The sequence below is a fragment of the Lemur catta genome, chromosome 3, assembly GCF_020740605.2.
Source record: "Lemur catta isolate mLemCat1 chromosome 3, mLemCat1.pri, whole genome shotgun sequence".
Lineage (NCBI taxonomy): Eukaryota > Metazoa > Chordata > Mammalia > Primates > Lemuridae > Lemur > Lemur catta.
Window position 1 is genome coordinate 93,933,155 of NC_059130.1, and position 22,707 is coordinate 93,955,861.

General features: G+C 44.7%; 1 protein-coding gene across 1 annotated transcript; it reads right to left on the reverse strand.

Moving 5' to 3' along the window:
- Positions 1-12,211: 12,211 nt before the first annotated feature.
- Positions 12,212-19,885, reverse strand: KLF17 (Kruppel like factor 17). Its single transcript, XM_045546552.1, has 3 exons — positions 19,829-19,885; positions 12,791-13,715; positions 12,212-12,462 (listed from the first exon to the last, which is right to left on the reverse strand). Exons 1-3 carry the CDS (start codon positions 19,883-19,885, stop codon positions 12,212-12,214), a joined length of 1,233 nt encoding a protein of 410 aa, XP_045402508.1.
- Positions 19,886-22,707: the final 2,822 nt, after the last annotated feature.

Genomic DNA, 22,707 nt, shown 5'->3' on the forward strand with positions numbered 1-22,707 from the left:
TGAAGCTTCTTCTTGACCTACCCTCTTTCAGTCTTTCAGGGACCCACACAGCATTTTAAAAATTATACTTTAATGTTATATTTGAAATATGAAATAATATTTACTTGGTGCAAAAGTAATTGCAGTTTCAGACCATGAATTTTAAATCATTATAACTAGTCTCAAACATATCTTTATTAATCAAAATAGGAACCATTACAATCAATACATTGTTGCCAATGAGAAATAAATTTGTTTATTCCTGTAGCATAAAAATCTGTGCTTTGGGATTTCACGACCTCTTGGAAAGCATTTTCTGCATCCTGCTGGTTGTAGAAGTATTTTCCCTGCAAAAAGTTGTCGAGATGCTTGAAGAAGTGGTAGTCAGTTGGCAAGAGGTCAGGGTGACTAAGGCAGATGAGGCAAAACTTTGTAGCCCAATTTGTTCAACTTTTGAAGCGTTGGTTGTGTGACTGCGGTTGGGCATCCTCGTGGAGAAGAATTAGGCCCTTTCTGTTGACCAATGCCAGCCATAAGGCATTACAGTTTTCAGTGCATCTCACCAATTTGCTCAGCAGACTTCTCAGATGGAATGGTTTTGCCAGGATTCAGAAAGCTGCAGTGGATCAGACCGGCAGCAGACCACCAAACAGTGACCATGACCTTTTTTTGGTGCAAGTTTGGCTTTGGGAAGTGCTTTGGAGCTTCCTCTCAGTCCAACCACTGAGCTGGTAGTCACTGGTTGTCATATAAAATCCACTTTTTGTCACATGGTTCATTGTTGCATACAAGAAAAAAAGACAACACTTCAAAACGATTTTTTTTTATTTTCGGTCAGCTCGTAAGGCACCCACTTATTGAGCTTTTTCACCTTTCCAATTTGCTTCAAATGCTGAACAACCATAGAACAGTCAACTGAGTTCTTTGGCAACTTCCCATGTATTTGTAAGAGGATCAGCTTCAATGATTGCAATGATTGCTCTCAGTTGGTTGTTGTCAACTTACGACGGCCAGCCACTGTGCAAAACTTCTTGAACCACCACCACACTGTACGTTAGCAGTTCCTGGGTCAAATGCATTGTTGATGTTGTGAGTTGTCTCCGCTGCTTTATGACCCATGTTGAAGTCAAATAAGAAAATCACTGGAGTTTGCTTTTTGTCTAACATCATTACCATAGTCTAAAATAAACAGCCAGTAATAAGTCAGTATAAAACACATAAAATATTATTACAAAAAACATAAAGCAAGAAATGCACATTAAAATGATGTATAACATAACCACATCTGTTTAAGAATATATTCCAATATTGAACGGCAAATTTCAACAATGCTAAAACCACAATTACTTTTGCACCAACCTAATATATATAAGTTATAATTATGTAAAAATGAACATCTGTAAGAGCTCATCACCCAGTGTCAGGCAATCAGGTGTCAGGATGGCCAATTAGGACAACGAGCCAAATTGAAAGTAACAATCAAGCCTTTCTTTATCTACTGCTACAGAGCACGCAAGAGGCAAAAAGAAGGGGCTGGCTCTCCAGTGTTCTATCTTTCCCCATGGAACAGCACTTGGCAAGAGTTAAGGGACAGCATAGATAGCGGAAATTCTCTCACTGCCCCTGAACAAAAGGCTCCTACCTTTTTATGGACGGGGTGGGTTAAGGGCAGAAAGAGGGGAAAGAGATGGGAGTGGAAAAGTATGGAATCAGATGGGAGAAAGTGCCTTAGCCAAAGCCCCTGACAAGGCGATCTCTATGGGACACCTGAGCTAGGAATGTAGCTCTGCATGTGAGCACAGCTGGCCCGTGGTGATGGGTGCAGGACAGTTCTCCAGGTGTCCTTGGACTGACCCAGTGTCCCATCTTTCTCACTTGTAGTTCTTTTTTTCTTTTTTTTCCTAGACAGTCAAGTTCCTTTCCATCTGTAGTTCTTAAGAATAACTGTAGTGGACGCCTTTTTCAGCCTCCACCCATCTGCACCCATAAGCTCAAAGTAAACAGCAAAAAAAAGAAAAAATTAAGAATAAATATAGAATGTGCTAGGACTACAATATGCTAAGATAAGGGGAAATTGGCCTGAACAGCCTGGGCTCCATACCAGTTCCCTGGAGTATAAAACCTGGTCAGGCTGCTTTCTGGGGTCCCTCAGCTGTGGTACACGTCGGGTACACACAGCTGAGACTACATCTGCCCTGGGCAGCTCTCCTGAGCCTTGGAGGTCCAACTCACAATGAACCCTGGGCTTCTGTAATCCCTTGCTGCCTCTCTGTAAATAACAAACCTTCATGTAGCTTGTCGTGTGCGTGAATGTTCTGTCTTGCCAGACTCAGACAAGCTAATTATTTTTTTATTTTTTTTATTTTTTTGAGACAGTCTGGCTCTGTTGCCCGGGCTAGAGTGCACTGGCATCTGTCTAGCTCACAGCAACCTCAAACTCCTGGGCTCAAGTGATCCTCCTGCCTCAGCCTCCCGAGTAGCTGGGACTACAGGCATGCGCCACCATGCCCGGCTAATTTTTTCTATATATTTTTAGTTGTCCAGCTCATTTCTTTCTATTTTTAGTAGAGATGGGGTCTCGCTCTTGCTCAGGCTGGTGTTGAACTCTTGACCTCAAGTGATCCTCCCACCTCGGCCTCCCAGAGTGCTAGGATTACAAGCGTGAGCCACTGCACCCGGCCTTCAGACAAGCTAATAACCAGTGCACTGTGAACCTTCCTTGCAGTGGGGACGCCGAGTCTTTGACTGCAGCTCCCTTCAGAAAACTGCAGTGTCCTGGCTGTGCACCAAGTCTGCTGTGCTCCCCCATCCATCCCTCTATCTGTCTTCCAGAATTAACGACCACACTGAATTTCATAGATATAAATTCCTTTGATTTTCCTTTTATAGATTTATCACAAATGCATGTATTCAAAAATAATTTTTAGGTTTTTTATTTTGAGCTTCATAAATATTATATTAAGCTATATATAGCCTTCTGGAACTACCTTGTTTTCAACAAATTTTATCTCTAAGATTCATACATGTTGTTGCTAGGACCAATAAGAGGAATCCGTAACAACCCCAAATAAAACTACTCTGCATTATCAACACACTGGTGGGGGGGGTGAGAGACCAAAGAAATATGAGAGTGCACTTGGGTCTTACAGTAAGTACAACAACTATAAAAAGAAAAGATAAGGCCTGGGGCAGTGGCTCACACCTGTAATCCTACCACAGCGGGAGGCTGAGGCAGGAGGATTGCTTGAGGTCAGAAGTTCAAGACCAGACTGAGCAAGAGCGACCCGTCTGTACTAAAAATAGAAAAAATTAGCCAGATGTGGTGGCTCACACCTGTTGTCCCAACTACTTGGGAGGCTGAGGCAGGAGGATGGCTTGAGCCCAGGAGTTTGAGGTTGCTGTGAGCTAGGCAGACGCCACTGCACTCTGGCCCAGGCAACAGAGCGAAACTCTAAAAAAATATACATATGATAATAATAATACGGCTATCCCTCATTATCCAGATCTAATTGGCTGAATCATGAATTTTTTTCAGGGGGAAACTCAGAATCAAGTAACCTTGGATATGAGTTCCCTGGATCATGAATTTTCAGACAAAAAGAGTCTATATTCCATTAACCTAACTATAAAAAATAGTAACATATTCCCAACCCATCCAAAAACCCCAGCCAGTTTCCTCAAATTTCACTAACACCCATATTTAATAATCCCTCAAGGATTTCAGATTACATAAAGCATTAAAGAAGCCCACAATTACATATTTAAAACTTAATGAGTTCATTAGTAGACATGGTAGTTGTGCATATATAGTGATACTATGTAGTATTAGATGCTAATGACATTCTCCTGATTGCATCAATCTGAGTCCAATCAAGAGAGAGACATCACACAGTGATTTAAACAGGAGATGTTTAATACAAAGAACTTTAAAAATATGATAAGACTAAACATAAGATGTAAGAAAACACTATATAGTATCCTAAGGCTGAGAGACAGTACTCAAGCAAGGACAAGCTTGGGAAACAAGCCCTCTCTCTAAGATTGGAGTTCAGCTCTCGTAGGAGATGGTATAGCTGCACAAGATGGACAGAGAAGTTCGCTGGTTAGTAGTTACTGGGGAAGCTGAGCTGGTCCACAGTCACTGGTCAAGTGGGAAGCAACCCTCCAGGGTGCAGGTGAACTGTGGACAGAAAGCAGGTACATGGAGGAAATGGAGGTGCTAGTGTGGGCAGGAGGCATGGAACACGCAGTGTCCGTGGTGGAAGGGCTATGATGTTGGAAGGGTCAGGGGAGATAAACCTTAGTGAGGGTCCCGGGGCATTGGTGTGGGTGGGAGGCCTGAAGTATGCAGTGTGTGTTTTGAGAGGGCTGCAGGAAGGTGATCACCAGGCTGGGCTGCGGTTGTAAGGTCAACAAATAATGTGGAACTGGTGAATGAACAGGCAAGCAGAACAGTGAAATAAAAGTGAAATCCCAGGCCGGGCGCGGTGGCTCACGCCTGTAATCCTAACACTCTGGGAGGCTGAGGCGGGTGGATCGCTCAAGGTCAGGAGTTCAAGACCAGCCTGAGCAAGAGTGAGACCCCGTCTCTACTAAAAAAATAGAAATAAATTATCTGGCCAACCAAAATATACATAGCAAAAATTAGCCGGGCATGGTGGCACATGCCTGTAGTCCCAACTACCCGGGAGGCTGAGGCAGTAGGATCGCTGAAGCCCAGGAGTTTGAGGTTGCTATGAGCTAGGCTGACGCCACAGCACTCACTCTAGCCCGGGCAACAAAGTGACGCAATGTCTCAAAAAAAAAAAAAAAAAGTGAAAGCCCATAAATAGACACCAGCACATATGGAATAATTATATGATAAAAGTGGCATCTCAAGTCACCCACTGGAGCAAAGATGAACTTTAAGAAATGGTGCTGGGACAACTGGTCAACCAACTACTAAAAGCTAGAATTAGATCTACATCTCATTCCATATACAAGTAAACTCCAAAAGGATCAGGAATCTAAAAGTAAAATAGGTGAATTCCTCTATAACCAGAATTTAGAGAAGGATTTCGATGACTCAAATCCAGATGCAATAAAAGAATATGGTTGGTAAAGTTCATTGCATGAAAATAAAAATCTTTCATGTAGCAAGACAAATAAAATAAAAAGACAACTTCAAACTTAAAAATTGATGGGAAAAAACACCACGACTCAGTAGAAAAAAATTAGCCTTTAGCCATTAGCTTATTTCTGTTAACCAATGGTATTTCTGTATGAACAACCTGAGATCATCTTGCTATACCTACTCATTTTGTCCTTAAACGTCTTGTAACCACTCCAACTCAGGAGCACCTCCAGAACTTAGTTTAGAAGAGTGTTTTCCGGGTTGCAATCCTCTAATTTGGCCCAGATAAACTCTACCTATATGCATTTGCCTTAGTTCTTCTAGGTTGGCATTATCATCTCAATTATTCTAAAATTTCTCTAAAATAAAGTTGGCAATAAAATAAGTCAATAAAACTAAAATTTTTCATTGCAATTGAGATAAATTCATCTATTAAAAGAAAAACAACTTTCTCAACATCCTAGCATTGTTTCATAGCAAATGATTGCAAATGAGCTAAATATCCTTCAACAGAAGACTGATTCAATATGGTCCATCCATACAATGGCATTATATGCATCAATTTAAGATTCTAGTAGCTCTCTATTTACTGACACAGTCTCCAAGATGTACCAATGAACGAAAACAGGACGAGACCCAATAGTGTGAACACTATGCTGTTTATTATAGATAGAATAGGTCTGGAAGGTGCAGAACAGAAAGTAGCATCACCTCTGGGGAAAAATGTTCAGGAGCTGAAGGGAGACTTTTCACTGAATATTTCCTACCTTTGAATTTTGTACTATATGTATCTATTACCTATTCAAAAATATTTTTTTTCAAAGCAGGCAAAAAAAAAGGAGAAGGAAGAGAGAGAAAACTGAGTCAGAGGGCTTGTTTTTCTCTTATCTTTTAACACTTAGCACAAGTAAGAGTATGATTTGTGGCTGGAGGTATGAGTCAGCAAGTGAGAACTGAATAAATGAATGAAGGAATGAAGATCTCAGAAGGAGAGAGACTTCTAGAAAAGTGGCATTACTTTCTTGCTGTTTATGTGGAAGTGGAATGAAGTGCCAGCTTTTTCCAAGAGCCGTTTTACACACCATCCCTTCCTTGCCCTCTCCCCTCCCCCCTCCACACACCTTCTCTGCACCCATTCAGGGCTCAGTTCTATTTTTTTTTTCTTTTTCTTTTTTTTTTTTTTTTTTGAGACAGAGTCTCACTTTGTTGCCCAGGCTAGAGTGAGTGCCGTGGCGTCAGCCTAGCTCACAGCAACCTCAAACTCCTGGGCTCAAGCGATCCTCCTGCCTCAGCCTCCCGAGTAGCTGGGACTACAGGCATGTGCCACCATGCCCGGCTAATTTTTTCTATATATATTTTTTTAGTTGTCCAGATAATTTATTTCTATTTTTAGTAGAGACAGGGTCTCGCTAAGGCTGGTCTCGAACTCCTGACCTTGAGTGATCCACCCCCGCCTCGGCCTCCCAGAGTGCTAGGATTACAGGCGTGAGCCACCGCGCCCGGCAGGGCTCAGTTCTAAAGGTAGTTTCCATCCTTGTTTCCCCAGCACCCAGGAGTCTCCGCAAGAACTGTTTCTCCAGTCCATGGAGTGTGGCTGGATTCTACACTGGCCCAGACAGAGGAGGGGGTGTCCTCCTCCAGACCCAGGTGGGACTCAGGGAGGGCATTAGCTGCAGCCCAGAGTCCTAAGCCAGGTGGCCTCCAGCACCTTCTTGACAAAAGCAGGATTTTCCTCCAACGCACCTAGCACCAGGAAGTCACCAGAACAGCCTCCCACCAGGGATTGTGGCTGGGGGTTGGCAGGAGGCCTAGAGAATGAGAAGTCAGAAGTGCCCAGCTCAAACAGTCGATTCCAAACACCACTCCTCACAATCCACTTCACTGTGCAGACCACCGTCATCTGCCCCTTCCCCCATATGCAGTTGCTTTCTCTTCCGCCCAGAATCTTCCATCCATCCTCCACACAAGGCAACCAAAATAGGCTTCCCAACTGCAATTATAATCATCTGTTTTTGGTTCAGCCTTTCCTGCACTTAGCTCCAGGAGAGCTAAGATCCAGTTGACCACTTAGTCATTATATCCCTGGCACCAAGACCCCTGGGCACCCAGTAGACACCTAGTATATTTTTGATTAATGAGAATGAATAAAATGTGGGTTCCAATACTGTACAGGGTCAGTGTCCCAAAGACCTTTGGAAAGACTTTCCCCCTTTCTAGTTCTTATTTCCCATCCTTCTCCCAAGCTCCCTCCCAAACTACCCCACTGTACTCTCTGGAACTCCTGCTCTACAATCTGGAGACTCCCCCACATCCTCCACTTCTTCCAGGAAGCTCCCTCTTCTACCTGCCTTCACATCCTGCCACATCTCTGCCTTGTCCACACCTTTCATTCTCTCTACCCCACCTACCTTTGGATATGCCACTTACACGCCATTATTCTCCATCCCCACCAAAACCTTGTTCCATTGGATACTCCACCTTTTTGCTCCTACACAGTCATTCATTCATACTCCTGGTCACTTGAACTCATTCCTATAAGAATCTGTCACCTGCCCCATGTCCTCTCCATGTAAGGTTTAGCCATAGTCCTGGTTACTGCCCTGAACTCTACATTTCCTAAAACCTTCACCTCTGGTCTATCCCAGCCACCCACTTGTATAGCCATATCCTGGATTTTTTTTTTCTTTGTTTGTTTTGGAGACAGAGTCTCACTCTGTTGCCCTGGCTAGAGTGCCATGGCGTCAGCCTAGCTCATAGCAACCTGAAACTCCTGGGCTCAAGCAATCCTTCTGCCTCAGCCTCCCAAGTAGCTGGGACTACAGGCATGTGCCACCATGCACGGCTAATTTTTTCTATATATATTTTTAGTTGTCCATATAATTTCTTTCTATTTTTTAGTAGAGACGGGGTCTCGCTCTTGCTCAGGCTGGTCTCAAACTCCTGAGCTCAAACAATCCACCCGCCTCGGCCTCCCAGAGTTTTAGGATTCATATCCTGGATTTTGTCATCATTTGAAACTGATCTACCCCACAAGCATCTATTCAACATCCTAATCTCCATGACCATCCCTCAGCGTTCCAGCCTCCCTCATTTGTTCCTAATACACCAGTGATCTGACTTCAGCAGAACTCTGTCCCTATCCATCAGCCTCCTCTGGACTTCACATCCCCATCTCTCTTAGATTCCATAGTCCATTGTCTCTCCTTGCCATTGTCCTACACTCCCTTGTCCCTTTGTCCCACTGTGGCACACACCTGACAAAACCTCAACCCTTGCTGACTCTAACCAATTGCCTTCTCTATAACTACACAAGCAATTGATGCCACCAGAGAAGGTCCTACAACAGGGTAGACTGGCACTTCTATAAGTTCATGCTCACCAAATTCTGCCAGGTTCTAACTTGTCTTGCAATCCTGCTATGTTTCTCTGGTCAGCTTACAACCCATTAAGTCAAGAATCACTCTTTGAAAAATGCCTCAAAGAGGAACTTATCAATGTACACTAGGAGGGCAGGCAGGAATATTCAGGGTAGCACTCTTCTTAACAGCAAAAGAATTGTTAAGTGAGCCAATAGAATAAATTATTTTAAAACAATTACAGAGCCAGGCAAAATATATTTAACAGTGGCTTTCAGCAATGGGCAATGGGCAGCTCAGGCCTGTGACCCCTGAGATAAGGGAGGAAAACCAAACAGAGCCTGTTAGTCTCACTGGTGGAGGAGACAGAGACTGAAGTTTGGGAAGGCCAAGGTACTAGAATTTGTGAGGTGGAGAACCTGAGAGGATAGAGTTTTGCAGAGAAAGCGAGCTCTGGAGATCTAGAGAGGTATCCTGCTGTGTCTTTGCCCAAGTACTGATCAACCACGAGAAGACAGTACACAAGACTAGGAAAAGGCCCATTTAAAAGAAGTAGGCAGAACAATTCCTGGAGCTCATGCAGGGATGGGAAGAGTTTTCCTTTCCACTTGCCAGAACACAAACATTAACACAGAGAGCATCAGGCAAAAACCTCAGGATATTGCCTTAGCAGTGGGGCTAAATTAGCCCTGGGGCAAAAAGGCAGCTCTTCCTAGCTAAAAAAAGCTTTTCTAGCTGTCCTAAAAAAGCTTAAAAGCAAGCCTCAAAGGGATTCAATTAATTCTAAGAAAGTAAATTCATGCCATAAAAAAAAAACAACACTATTTAAAGGAATAAAACAAAATCCAGCGACCAAAAATATAAATCCACAATGCCTCTTACTCAGTAAAAAAAAAAAAAAAAAAAAAAAGCCACACAAAGCAGCAGGAAAATAAAGGCAATTGCCAGGAGAAAAAAACTGATACAGATCCAGAAATGACAAACATTATGGAACTAGCACCTGAGGACATTAGAACAGCCATTATAAATATGCTTCTTATGTTCAAGAAGATAGAGGAAAAACATGAGCATAAGGAGAGAAATGGACTATATAAAAAAGGATGGAATTTATAGAGATGAAAAATACAATATCCAACATGAAAAAGGCACTGAATGAAACTAACAGCAAATTAAACACTGCAGTAGAAAAGATCAGTGAACTTCAAGACATCTAAAATGAAGCAGGAAAAAACAAAAAAAGACTGAAAAAAATGAACAAAGCATCAATGATCTGTGGGACAGTATCAAGTGGTCTACCACATGGACAGGTTGTATGCTAGAAGGTGGGGAGGGACCCAAAAAATTGACAAAACAGCCAAATTTTTTCCAAATTTTATTAAAACTGTAAACCCTTGGATTGAAAAAGTTCTATGAAGCCCAAACAGAATAAATATAAAGTCTAAAACAATACAAAACCAATTACTATATTCTTTAGGAATAGATACGTATGTGATAAAAAAAAATAGCAAAAGCAAGATTAACCAAAATTCAGGATAGTGGTTACCTCTGGAGAGAAAAATGGGGAATTCATTTTAAATGTATTAGCAAATTCTTTTTCTCAACTGACCTAAGGTAAATGAGTATTTATTTTTATTATTCTTCAAATTGTATACAAATATTTTTGCATGTATGAAAGATATCACAATAAATAGAAAATAAGTTAATGAAGTTCATATATTCCTCTGTTACCTGTAAGCCAGAGACCTGGGAGTTACCCTTGGCCATGCCCTCACCAACAAAATCCAATTAATTTTTAATACCCTTTCCACCCTGACTCAAGCCACCTTTGACTCAGCTGAAACACTAAAATCCCTCCTCTCTCCCTTAAACCCTTACTCTAATCCAATTTCTACACCCACAGCCTAAGAAAACACCTTACAATGGGATTAACCTTGTCTCCTCAATCCTGGGCTCCAAACGCCTCCTGGAGGGGGGCTGAGGGGTCAGTGCAGCCTAAACTCCCTGCCTCTGTTTTTAAAATTATGTCCTCCCCCCTCACTCGGGGCTTGGGTAGAGGGTAGGTACCTGGATATCCACCTCTGGTATGCTGAGGCCACTAGTGACACAAACCAAGGGGGCCAAGCAGGATGGGGTCAGGGTAGAGCTGGGAGGGTAGAGGCAGGCACAGTCAAGGCTGTGGGGCTTCCCCAGAGGCCCAGCTCCTCTGACAGCACTGAGCATTCAGATATTCTTCTCCTTAACAGAGGCAGGGTGCCCACATGCACCTCTGAATCCTTAGAGTCCAGCACAGGGCATGACCATGTCCAAGAACTAGGAGGCATGGCTAACCCCCATGAGTCCTTCAGATCTGACTCAGGCATCTCCTTGAGAAGTTGGTCTTCCCAGATACATCCTTTAGTTGCCTTCGTGCTCCTCGCCATCAGTCCACACGGCCTTGGTGCTCTCTGCATCGTGGGCCCCAAAAAACACTTGTTGAGTGAATGGAAACCTGCATGCTGACTTTCCTCTGAGCAGTTGTCAGATCCAGTGTTCTTTACCTGGAATCCTCTTCCCTTTTCATTCACCTGCTCAGTTTATTACAACATCTGAGGGATTATGAAATGTTATTCTTACTGGGTTCAAGGGTCACCTCCACCAAAAAGCCTTTCTGATCCTCCTTTTGGCAACGTCTCTTCCCCACTGCACTTAGGGGGACTTCTCAGCCCTAGACCAAAGTCCCTTGAGCGTAGAAACCAGACCTGATTCATGTCTGTGGCTACCACCTGGCCATGCCAGGGATGGACTGGGTTCAGGAAACACCTACAGAAGGCACCATCTCTTAGGGGAGAGGCCACCTCTGGAGCAGATATATCTGCACTTGATAACTTGGCCAAGTTCTTTTCTCACTATTAGCTGACTGGTCAGTAAAATGGCCTGAAGTCCAGAAACATGGTTCTGAACTATCTGAGTTGCCAAGGTAGTCATTATCCCCTCGACCCCAGGCGAGAGCAGAGTAGGACAGGCCCCTTAATATCAGGTGCTTGGTTGTCCCTGTACCTGGGGTAGGTGGGAGGAAGGGATTCATCCTTATCTGCCCTAGTCCGATGTCTTCCTCAAATCACCTAGAAAACAGAACCTAAAATCAAGAACTAAACACTGAGGTTTTATTCGGAAGGTACAAGCCCAAGGTATTCAGATTGAGAAGACGGAAGTGAGGCAGGAGGGAATGAGAGGTAATGTAAGGTAACCACCAGGCTGGGCACTGCAATGCCAGATCCCATGTCCCCAGGGCAGGGCGTTCGATCCAAGTCTAGAAGTCATGGTGGGAAGAGACAGAAACTCTGGGCATGTGGCCAGTGAGTACCAGAGAGCATCTGATGCGGTACATGTGCCATGGTCAATACAGTCATTGTTTTCTCATTTTCCAGAAGACAAAACAAGGCATAGTAATCCAAGACCTGTCCCGAGGTTGCACGGCTAGTTAGTGGTAAATCCAGGATTTGAACATATCTGGCTCTGGAAACTGGAATACCAAGATAAAGAACTTGGATCTTATGTAGCAGGCAAAGCAGTCACTAAAGGGTTTTAAGCCTAACCTCTGCTGTGCTCCATCTTCCCCTCTGGCTACACTCCAGCAGACATAGGTGGCCACAGAGAGGTCAGGGCATCCAAGACAGGTTTTGAGGAGTCTCTGACTGGGTCCAGGACTTTGTTTGGGCTTCAACACTGCCTCCATCTTGCACTGACTTCATCTAAGCTTCCATCCACCAAAGAGGTGAGCTGGTCAGAGGCAGGCAGGATCCTGGGGAGGACCACCCATCTCTCCATCATTGGCCTGTGGGTCTGAGGGGTCTGGCATCTGCTGATGAGTCCTTTGGTGTTGCTTGAGATGGTCAGATCTCATGAAGTGTCGGCCACACTGGTCACATCTATATGGTCGACATCTGGTGTGTATCCGCATATGTCGTCGAAGCTCATCAGAACGGAAGAAAGACCATTTACAGTCTTCCCAAGTGCATTTGTAGGGTCTCTGACCTGGGGGGACGACAAGGCAGAGGTGGAATTAAACAGAAGAACAGGCCAGTAGGTAGAAGGGAAAGGGTCTGACTACGAGGCAGAGCAGCCAAGGTTGGGCAATGACAAGGGAAGGTACGGGAAACCAGTGAGGGGGCAACACAGTTAGTAGTGCCCCCCTCCCTGTCATCCTAGTGGTCATTCTGGATGGCACTTCCAATGGGCCAGTATAGCTTAGTTCCAAGCTTGAAAGATGAAGTGCTCACCCCAAACAATCACAAACCAGTGGCCCAGCACAAATCTAAAACCCAGAGACTCCTCCACCCCCATCCCACCTGACCTCACTCACCTGTGTGTTTGCGCTGGTGATTCATGAGGTGGGAGCGCTTGGTATAAGCTTTTCCACAGTTCTCATGCTGGCACAAGTAAGGCCTTAAAGCTAAGGGTCTCCCTCCATGTGCCCCTTCTTGGGCCCTGGAGTTTGGGTCTGCTCTCTGTGGAGCAAGTATGGGCTGCTCAGGCAGGAAGAGGCCTGCCTGGGAGGCTGGCTGACTCACAAAAGGGTCCTGGGATTCTAATGCCAGTGATTGGGACTCAGCTGGGGACATCCCAAGGTCATGGGGATCTCTGGGGGGCAACATCTGAGCCAGAGAGGGGAGCATAACCTGGGCCTCAGTGGAAGGTATAGTTGGGCCCAATGACATCTCAGATGGTAAAGAGGCTCTGTTAGAAGATACTGCTAAGGGTTCAGAATAAGGCATTGTTGGGGCCCCAAAGTGGGACATCATAGGGATTCCACTAGAAGCTGAGCCTGGCAGTCCATTGGGGGACATCCTTGGATGCCCAGTGAAAGTCATGGCAACCCCTGTATTACTGGGCTCTCCTAAGGGCATCACCTGGGACCCCTTGAAAAGCATCTCTTGGTGGGAGGGAGACACTCCCTGATAGTAAATCATCTGAGAAGAAATGGGAATTGCTTGGGGGCAGTAGCCACCATTCTCAGGCAGTGACATACTGAAGTGTAGCCCCACTTCATTCACATTCTGCCTTGGTACCTCGGCAGACACCAAGGGGGTCGTCGACATCTCTCTTCCCTGAGGAAAGTGCTGAATGCCAGGTATGCCATGGTTCCAAGAGTTGTGCACCCCACTGATTCCAGAAGGTAGAGACGTGTCCGAGATGGACGTTACGTTCGTGTTACCCTTGGTGAGAGAGAGAGTCAGGTGAAATTTACTCTCCACAGTGTCCGAGATGGACATTACGTTCCTGTTACCCTTGGTGAGAAAGACGGTCAGGTGAAATTTACCCTAACTCAAATTCCAGTCCCACATGTTCCTCCTCCACATCCCCAGACCCCATCCTAATCCAGCCCTCCATCATCTCTTGCCTGAATTATCCTGCTTCCACACCATTTTTCAGATTGGGCATTCTAAGATGCGGGTCTGGCTGACAGGAATACAATGGAAGCCTAAATGTAACTCGGGCCACTCTTCCTCCTTGACATGTTTTTGTTTTTTATTTTATACAAAACAACAAAGAGAGCAAATAAAACATCTCATAGCCTACACCTTCAGCAAAACTGAAAAAAATCTCCAAAGTATCTGTTGAGTGTGAGGGTGAAAGAACATCCCAAACCAGAAGAATGAATGAAAAAGCCACAAAGATAGGAAGAATGGAGGCTTCAGATGAGTCTTGGCTTTAGCAAAACTTGGAAACCATCTGCAAATATTTTTCTATAGAATAGGGTCTTCCCTGAACGGGAACTGCTTGGGCACATCTAAGATAAAGCATTGGAGGAGATATGGGGAAAAGACAGATGTGAAAAATGCTTCTTTGTAAAAAGGCTGGGGGCCAGGTGTGGTGGCTCACACCTATAATCCTAGCACTCTGGGAGGCTGAGGCTGGAGTATCATTTGAGCTCAGGAGTTTGAGACCAGCCTGAGCAAGAGTGAGACCCCAGTCTCTACTAAAAAAAAAAAAAAAATAGCTGGGCAACTAAAAATAGAAAAAATTAGCTGGGTGTGATGGCACCCACCTGTAGTCTCAGCTACTAGGGAGGCTGAGGCAGGAGGACCGCTTGAGCCCAGGAGTTTGAGGTTGCTGTGAGCTAGGCTGATACCACGGCACCCTAGCCTGTGTCTCAAAAAAAAAAAAAGGATGGGGTTGTCTGAGAAGTCAGGAGCAGTATCCCTTGATGACTGTGACTTGCATGTAGGGTAGGAAAGAAAGGATTGGTGGTAGAAGTTCTAGCCAGAGCAACTAGGCAAGAAAAAGAAATAAAAATAATCCAAATTGGAAAGAAAGAATTTATAGATGATAGGATTTTATATGTAAAAGCTCTAAATATTCCACCATAAAAATCCTATTGGAACTAATAAATCTAGTAGGATACAAAATCAACCCACAAAAATTAGTTGTGTTTTGATATACCAATAATGAATAATTCAAAAAGAAAATTAAGAAGAAAAGAAGAAATTTATGATAGCATACTTAAGGATTAACCTAACCAAGCAGGTTAACTTAACCACTGAAAACTACAAAACATTGCTAAAAGAAATTAAAGACATAAATGAAAAGACATCTTGTGTTCATGGATTGGAAGACTTAATATTGTTAAGATGTCAATACTACCCAAAGTCTAGAGTCAATTCAATCTCTATCAAAATTCCAATGATGTTTTCTGCAGAAATAGAAATCTCCATCTTAAAATTCATAGAGAATCTTAAGGGACCCCAAATAGCCAAAAGAACCTTGAAACAGAACAAAGCTGGAGGACTCACACTATTTCAAAACTTACTTCAGAGCTACAATAATCAAAACAATGTGATATTGGCATAAAGATAGACCTACAAACCAATGGAAAAGAATGGAGCTCAGAAATAAACCATCACACATTTGATAAACTGATATTTGACAAGGGTGCCAAGACCACTGGGCAAAGGACAAATCATTTCAACAAATGGTGATGGGAAAACTGGATATTCACATGGACCCTTACCTAACACCATATATAAAAACTAATTCAAAATGGATTAAAGACCTAAAACGTATAACCTAAAACTATAAGACTCTTACAAGAAAATATAAAGATAAAGCTTCATTACATTGGATTTGGGAATGATTTCCTGAATATGACACCAAAAGTACAGGCAACAAGAGAAAAAATAGACAAAGTATACCTCATGAAAACTAAATTTTGTGTAAAGCACACTATCAACAGAATAAAAGGACAAACCAAAGAATAGAAAATATTTGCAAATCATATCTTTAAGATGTTAATATCCAGAATATATATTAATAGAAAATTCCCAAATCTCAAGAACAAAAAAACAAACCCAACTCAAAATTGGGCAAAGGAGCTTAACAGACATTTCTCCAAAGAAGACATACAAATGGCCAAAAAGCACATGAAAAGAGGCTCAACATCACTAATCGTTAGGGAAATGCAATCAAAACCACAATTAGATACCACTTCACACCCATTAGAATGGCTGTTATCAAAAAATGATAGAAGTTGTCAAGGATGTGGAGAATTGTACTGCTGCTGGCAATGTAAATGGTGCAAGCCATTATGGAGAAGAGTATGGTGGTTCCTCAAAAAATTAAAAATAGAATTATCATATGAACCAGCAATTCCACTTCTGGGTATGGACTGAAAGCAGGGATTGGAACAGATATTTGTACTGCATGTTCATAGCAGCATTATTCACAATAGCCAAAATGTGAAAGCCGCCCAAATGTCCAATGATGAATGAATGGATAAACAAAATGCGGTATACCTACAATGGACTACTCAGTCTTAAAATGGAAATTCTGACATGTGCTTCAGCACGAATGAACCTTGAAGACATTATACTAAGTAAAAGCCAGTCACAAAGAACAAATAGTGTATGATTCCACTAATGAGGTACTTAGAATAAGTTCAATTCAAAGAGATAAAGTAAGCCAGTGGCAGTGACTCACACCTATAATCCTAGCACTTTGGGAGGCCAAGGTGGGAGGATCGCTTAAGGGCAGGAGTTTGAGACCAGTCTGAGCAAGAGTGAGATCCCTCTCTACCAAAACTAGAAGAATTAGCTGGGTGTGGTGGTGCACACCTGTAGTCCTAGCCACTTGGGTCACTGAGGTGGGAGGATAGCTTGAGTCGAAAGAAGAGTTTGAGGTTGCAGTGAGCTGTGATAACGCCACTGCACTCAAGCCTGGGAAACAGAGTAAGACCCTGTCTCCAAAAAAAAAAAAAGAGAGAGAGAGAGAGATGGTAGAATGATGGTTGCTAGGATAGTAGAGAATGAGGAGTTCCTATTTAATGGGTAGAGTTTTAGTTTGGGAAGATGAAAAGAAGTATGGAGGTGGATGGTGGTGATGGTTGCATAATGTGAATGTGCTTAATGCCACTGAACACTTAAGTGGCATATTTTGCTGTGTAGATTTTGCCACAACCTTTAGAAAAAAACAATTTTTCAAGGACACAAAGGATTCCCACTGGCCATATTTGGGATGAGCTGTGAATAGAAAAGAATGATTGTTGACAGAAATAGAGTGAATCTGGAAAATTCATGAGCCCAAAGTGACAGAAGGCCAGCTATCATCCTAACTTTGAACATTGCTAATTGAAGTGAAAGACACTTATTCTGTCTTTTCAATAAAAAACTTATTTCAAAATTACCAAATGATTCCAGTTAAATCCTACTTTGCAGATGACTACAAACTGTTAAGTGTAGAAAGAATGAAGAAATTGCAAAATCATTATTTTGCAACCCCTAATGAAATTTTTGATAAGGAAAAATTAAAATTTTATGTCAATGTCTAGTATCATCAAATATGGAAAGCCAGATGTGTTTCCTGACATAATGCAAGGTTATGTCTACCATACCTAGGAGGCATTCTTACCAAACTTTAAATCCAGTTAAACTTTAAGATCTAAATCTAATTTAGAGGTCATACAAGAGATAGAAGATTAAGCTAAGTTATTCCATGGGGAAACAATCTGATAAATCCAAAAGAAACATTCTATAAGAATGGAAAATTCTGTAAGTTTGGACCATGAAAAACTGAATGTCAGTCATGAAGAAAGAAAACTATTCTAATTTCAAAGAGACTCATGGGACATAATAACCAGCTACAGTGTGTGGTCTTAAAATAGATTCTGCTTTACACATACCAGCTGCAGGACATTTTAGGGACAACCAGGAAATTTGAATAAGGATTGTATCTACGATCATTTAAGAAATTATCATTAATTTTGATAGGCTTGCTTATGTTGTTTTGGTTATAGAGGAAAATGTTCTTTTTTAAAAAAAAACTAGCAGAATCGGGAAGATCCTATCTATTTTATTTATTATTTTTAAATTTTTAAATCATTTCATTTCATTTCAGAGACAGGTTCTCCTCACGTTGCCCAGGCTCGAGTGCAATGGCTATTCACAGGCACAATCATATTGCTCTATAACCCTGACCTCCTGGGCTCATGCGATCCTCCTACTTCTGTCCCTTATAGGCCTGGGACTGCAGGCATATGCCACCATGCCTGACCCCATCTGTTTTACTCAGCACTATATGCTCAGCAACTAGCATAAGGTAACACAATAGGAACCAGGACACTTCTGGGACACTCACAGCCTCTTTTCCCTCCCTCTCAGCAATGGACCTCTGACCTTCCCAGTCCTTCATGGCAAACTTGTTTAGAGTTGTCTAAACACACCTTCACCACTACCTCACCTTATTATCCCCCCAAATTTGCTCTGGCCCCGATCTCTCCACAGAACCAGCTTTCATAAAGGTTGCCAAGGACTCCATGGCACTAAGTCCGAGCAGCACTTTTCAGACTCCTGGCTTGGCCTCTCAGGAGCTTCTGAGGCTGCTGGCCACATTCTTCTTGAACTGTGTCCTTCCCTCGGCCCTCCCCATCTTTCCTGGCTTTTCTCCTTCCCTTCTCTCTGGCCCCCTCCTTCTCAGTCTGTTCCACAAGTTGTACGTTCTTTACCTCTCTCTGGGTAATTTTTCTATGCCAATAGATTCACTTCCGTTTATAATCCAATTATTCTTTTTTTTGTTTTTTTTTTTTTTTGTTTGTTTTTTTTTGAGGCAGAGTCCCGCTCTGTCACCCTGGCTAGAGTGCCGTGGCATCAGCCTAGCTCACAGCAACCTCAAACTCCTGGGCTCAAGTAATCCTTCTGCCTCAGCCTGCCAAGTAGCTGGGACTACAGGCATGTGCCACCATGCCCAGCTAATTTTTTCTACATATTTTTAGTTGTCCAGCTAATTTCTTTCTGTTTTTTCAGTAGAGACGGGATCTCGCTCTTGCTCAGGCTGGTCTCGAACTCCTGAGCTCAAATGATCCACCCGCCTTGGCCTCCCAAGTGCTAGGATTACAGGTGTGAGCCACCGCACCTGGCCCCAATTATTCTTAAATCTATAGCTCCAGGGAAGATCTCTCATGAATTTCAGCTGCCTACTGCTGGGGCCCATTTAAATAGCCCACAGGCACTTTCCAATTGAGACAGATCATATTTAAACTCAAAACCCATTATCGGCTTCTTACTGCGCTTGGAATAACCAACTCAAGCTCTGAATGACCTCGAGGGTGTCCCTGCCTCCCCTACCTGGGGCCACTCTCCCTTCGCTCTCTAGGCATCTTTGATTTCCTTCAAAGTGAAAGCTGCTATCTCTGGTCTCAGGAAACCCTTCACCTGCCAGTTCTCTGGTTCCAGACCAAAGTCTCGCTGTCTCTCCAACCTCCTAAATTCGATCAAACACTTCTGCTATATGCTCCCATGCTCCCCTCCACTTCTTCACAGCAATTTGGACACCTTCAATCATTCAGCTTAATGTTTTTATTAATAAAATAGAATAGCCTGTAATCCCAGCTACTTGGGAGGCTGAGGCAGGAGAATCGCTTGAGGCCCTGGGCTGGTTTGGAGGAGACCAGCCTGGGCAACCTAGTGAGACTCCGTCTCTAAAATAAAATAAAAAATAAATAAAATAAAATGACATCATATCTTGTCTTATGGTCTGACAAAGGCCCACCACTTTGTAAGCCTCTGATAAATGTTTAAGTTTTTCCTCCGTGTCCTTTCTCGTAGACTTCCTAACTTTGCTTTCCTGAGCACCCAAGTCCCTGGCTGAAAAGTTGCCTGAAATCTTTTTACCCCCAGCGCCCAACACAAGCTCTAATGGTCGGTGATTATTAATTGAATTAACTATGTATGATTTACGTCCGCGATCTCCCTCAACCTTCCCTTTTCTAATCCCCTCCCTTGGATTTCTAATTCCTCCCAGATTTTTGCTGCCCCCCCAGCCTCCCCCTTCCTCCACTGCCTCCTCACTCTGCACCCACCCAGGCCTGCGCGCAGGCTCCAGCGGCCTTGGGGGGCCAGGCCCTACTCACCTGGGCCGGCTGGTGCGTCCCGGGCCACTGGCTCAGCTCCTCCGCCTCCTGCTCCATTGGGCGTGGGGCTCAGGCCAACTCCAGACCAGACGAGAGAACAGCCACCGCGGGCACCGCAGACAGGTGTCTCCGCAGTGCCACGCCACAATCACCGCGCTCCGCTTTTATTAACTTACGGCCGCGCCAGGGGCGGAGTCACGCCCCACCCAGCCGCCGCCCACCTGCCCTGCCCCCCGCGGCCGGAGGTCCCCCGCAGGCCCAGTGTGGGCAGGGCCACTGATGGAAACCTCTGACCTTTACCACTCCTCAAAGTAATTATGACCGCCCACCCCACCGGTACCCCTTCCACCTTGCCGAGCTGCCGCTTGACCCCCGTGGGGACTGGGTACACCGAGTCTCCGGTTTACCTCCGAGTGCGGAAATGGGTTAGCAGGCTGCAGGGAGGCAGGGCCGGGGGGGCCCTGCGGACGGGACAGCCTCCACCGCCGCCCACCAGGTCACGGCTGGATCCTTTACGCCACAGGCCCGGCTCCTCGTCCCTTGTCTGTGCAACCTGAGGACTGGGAGCTCCATGGCACAATTTATTTATTCCACAGTATTTATCAAGTAGCTGGTGTGTGTTGAACACTGTTTTGGAACCAGGGGTAAAACGGTAAATAAGATAGAACAAAGTCCTTGCTGTCGAGGAATTTCCATCCTAAATTGGCAGACAAGAAATGAGTAATAAAGTCAATAATTATTACCACGAACGGGTTTTAAGCAGGAAATTGATAGGATCTGATTTACGTTTTTAAAATAATTGTTTGGCTCCTTATGGATTCTAGGGGCAAGAGGGACGCAGAGACACCAGTTAGAAAGCTGAAGGAACTCTCCGAAAAAGAGATGTCAGTGTTTGATGATGGCTGGTAGTGATTAGAGAATACTGTGGAATTTAAAAGGACGGTAGTCCCAGGGCCGAGGCGGGAGGGTCGCAGGAGCCCAGGAGCCCGGGCCGCAGGGCATTGCACCCACGAGGGTCCGCACTAAGTTCCGGGTTCGGGACCCCAGCGTGCTTGGCGGGGGCAGCAGGTCAGGTCAAAACTCCCGCGCCCACCAGTAGCGGGACGGCGCCTGTTAATAGAATAGCCGCTGCGCCCCAGCCTGGGCAACATTGTGACATCCCGAGAACCCGTCTCAAAAAAACCCAAACAAAACAAAACTTGACTTGGTAATAGAGCAGGATCGGAAGCCGGGTGGGGAGGAAAGAGTCAAAGGCAAAGACTGGCAACTGAGTGGCGGCGCTGGAAGCCTGATTGCAGCGGGCTGACAAGAGAACAGGAGTTGATGAGGCGGACACACTGAGCGACACAGTCTGTTAACCACTCTTTCAGGGAAGTTTTGCTGTGAATGACAGCAAGGGTGGTTAAGGGAGGCATATTGTAGGCTGAGGGGGAGGTGCCAAAGGAAAAACTGATATGGAAGCAGAGTGGGCTTCATTATAGCCAGAAAGTCATCGATGAGTCAAGAAAGGACAGGGCCCAGGGTACAAATAGGCAAGCGGGCCTTGGTGATAGCAGGGACATTTGCTTTGTCCTAGCAGGTGGGGTAAGAAGAGTCTTAGGTATCTGAGGGTCTCCAGGCACTAGTATCCGGGGGGTGAGAGCAGGCAGGTGAGAAGTGTGGCTGTGGTTCCATGGCTAACACCTGCTGGCTCTCAGCTCCAGGATCACCTCCTGCTGGGCCCCTCTCTCAGGCCCATTTGATGCCTCTTCCAGTTCCCATATGTCCAGTGTCTCTCTCCAGGAAGCCTTTGCTGCACCACCACCACCCCCACTTCCGTGCCCCTCTCCCGGGAGTAGTCTTTGGGGGAACTGCAAGGACCAGCTGGAATTCATTTCCATGTGACCGCTGCGGTCAGGACGTATTTCCAAACATGCTATCTGGTTAAGAGATGATGTCTGGAGTCAGGGTCTGAGACTGAATTCCAGCACTGCCCCTGGGTCTGAGATTTCAAACTCTGTACTTTAATCTTCCTGATTCTCACTTGCTTCATTACCAACCAGCACCTGAGAGGTCAGCTTCATGATTTATATCTTTATCAGTGCCTCAAAGCATATCAGACTAGGACAGAGCCAGCCCCACCTTTCAGCTTTTTAACTTAGAGCCCATTTCCATGCGGCCATCTGGAACACGTGGGGTTTGTGAGGAAGAGGAGCTTACTCTGGGGTCCTGCCTCCTGCCCCCACCTAACACTGTCCCCCGTCCTCCACTCACAGTCCATCCTAAAGAGACACACCTTGGGCCTGGGGATGACTCAGGGGCAGGCATGCTGCCCACCTCCCTGCCATTTTCCCTGGCACCTCCCAGAACCAGGTCATTCTGGGCTCCAGTCCTGGGTCAATGAACTGTCCCCCCAACCCACTGCACTGCACCATCTGTGGCAGCTCTGATTCCTGTAAGTATCTTTTACACACAAAACAGCAACATGAACAAGCCCCAGGCACTGTTGCAGGCACGTTTCATGCCTTCTCTTCTTTTGTCATTCATAGAAAGGATTATCATATCCATTTTGTGCATGTGGAAACATGCTGAGGCTCAGATAAAAGCAGCCCATTAAGTGATAAGAAAGGTAATCCCTAAAAAGAAAAAAAAAAAAAAGGAAGGAAGAAAGAAAGAAAGAAAGATAATTCCCTAACCCTGCAGTCCTCAAACCCCAGGGCCAAGGACTGGTATCGGTCTGGCCTCTTAGGAACTGGGCCATGCCACTGCCTGAGCTCTGCCTCTCCCCCAACCTCCCCCCTCCACCCCTGTCGTGGAAAAATTTTCTTCCATGAAACTTAGGACCGGGGCTGCAGAGCAGAAGGTGAGCGGCAGGTGAAAGGAAGTGAAGCTTCATCTGT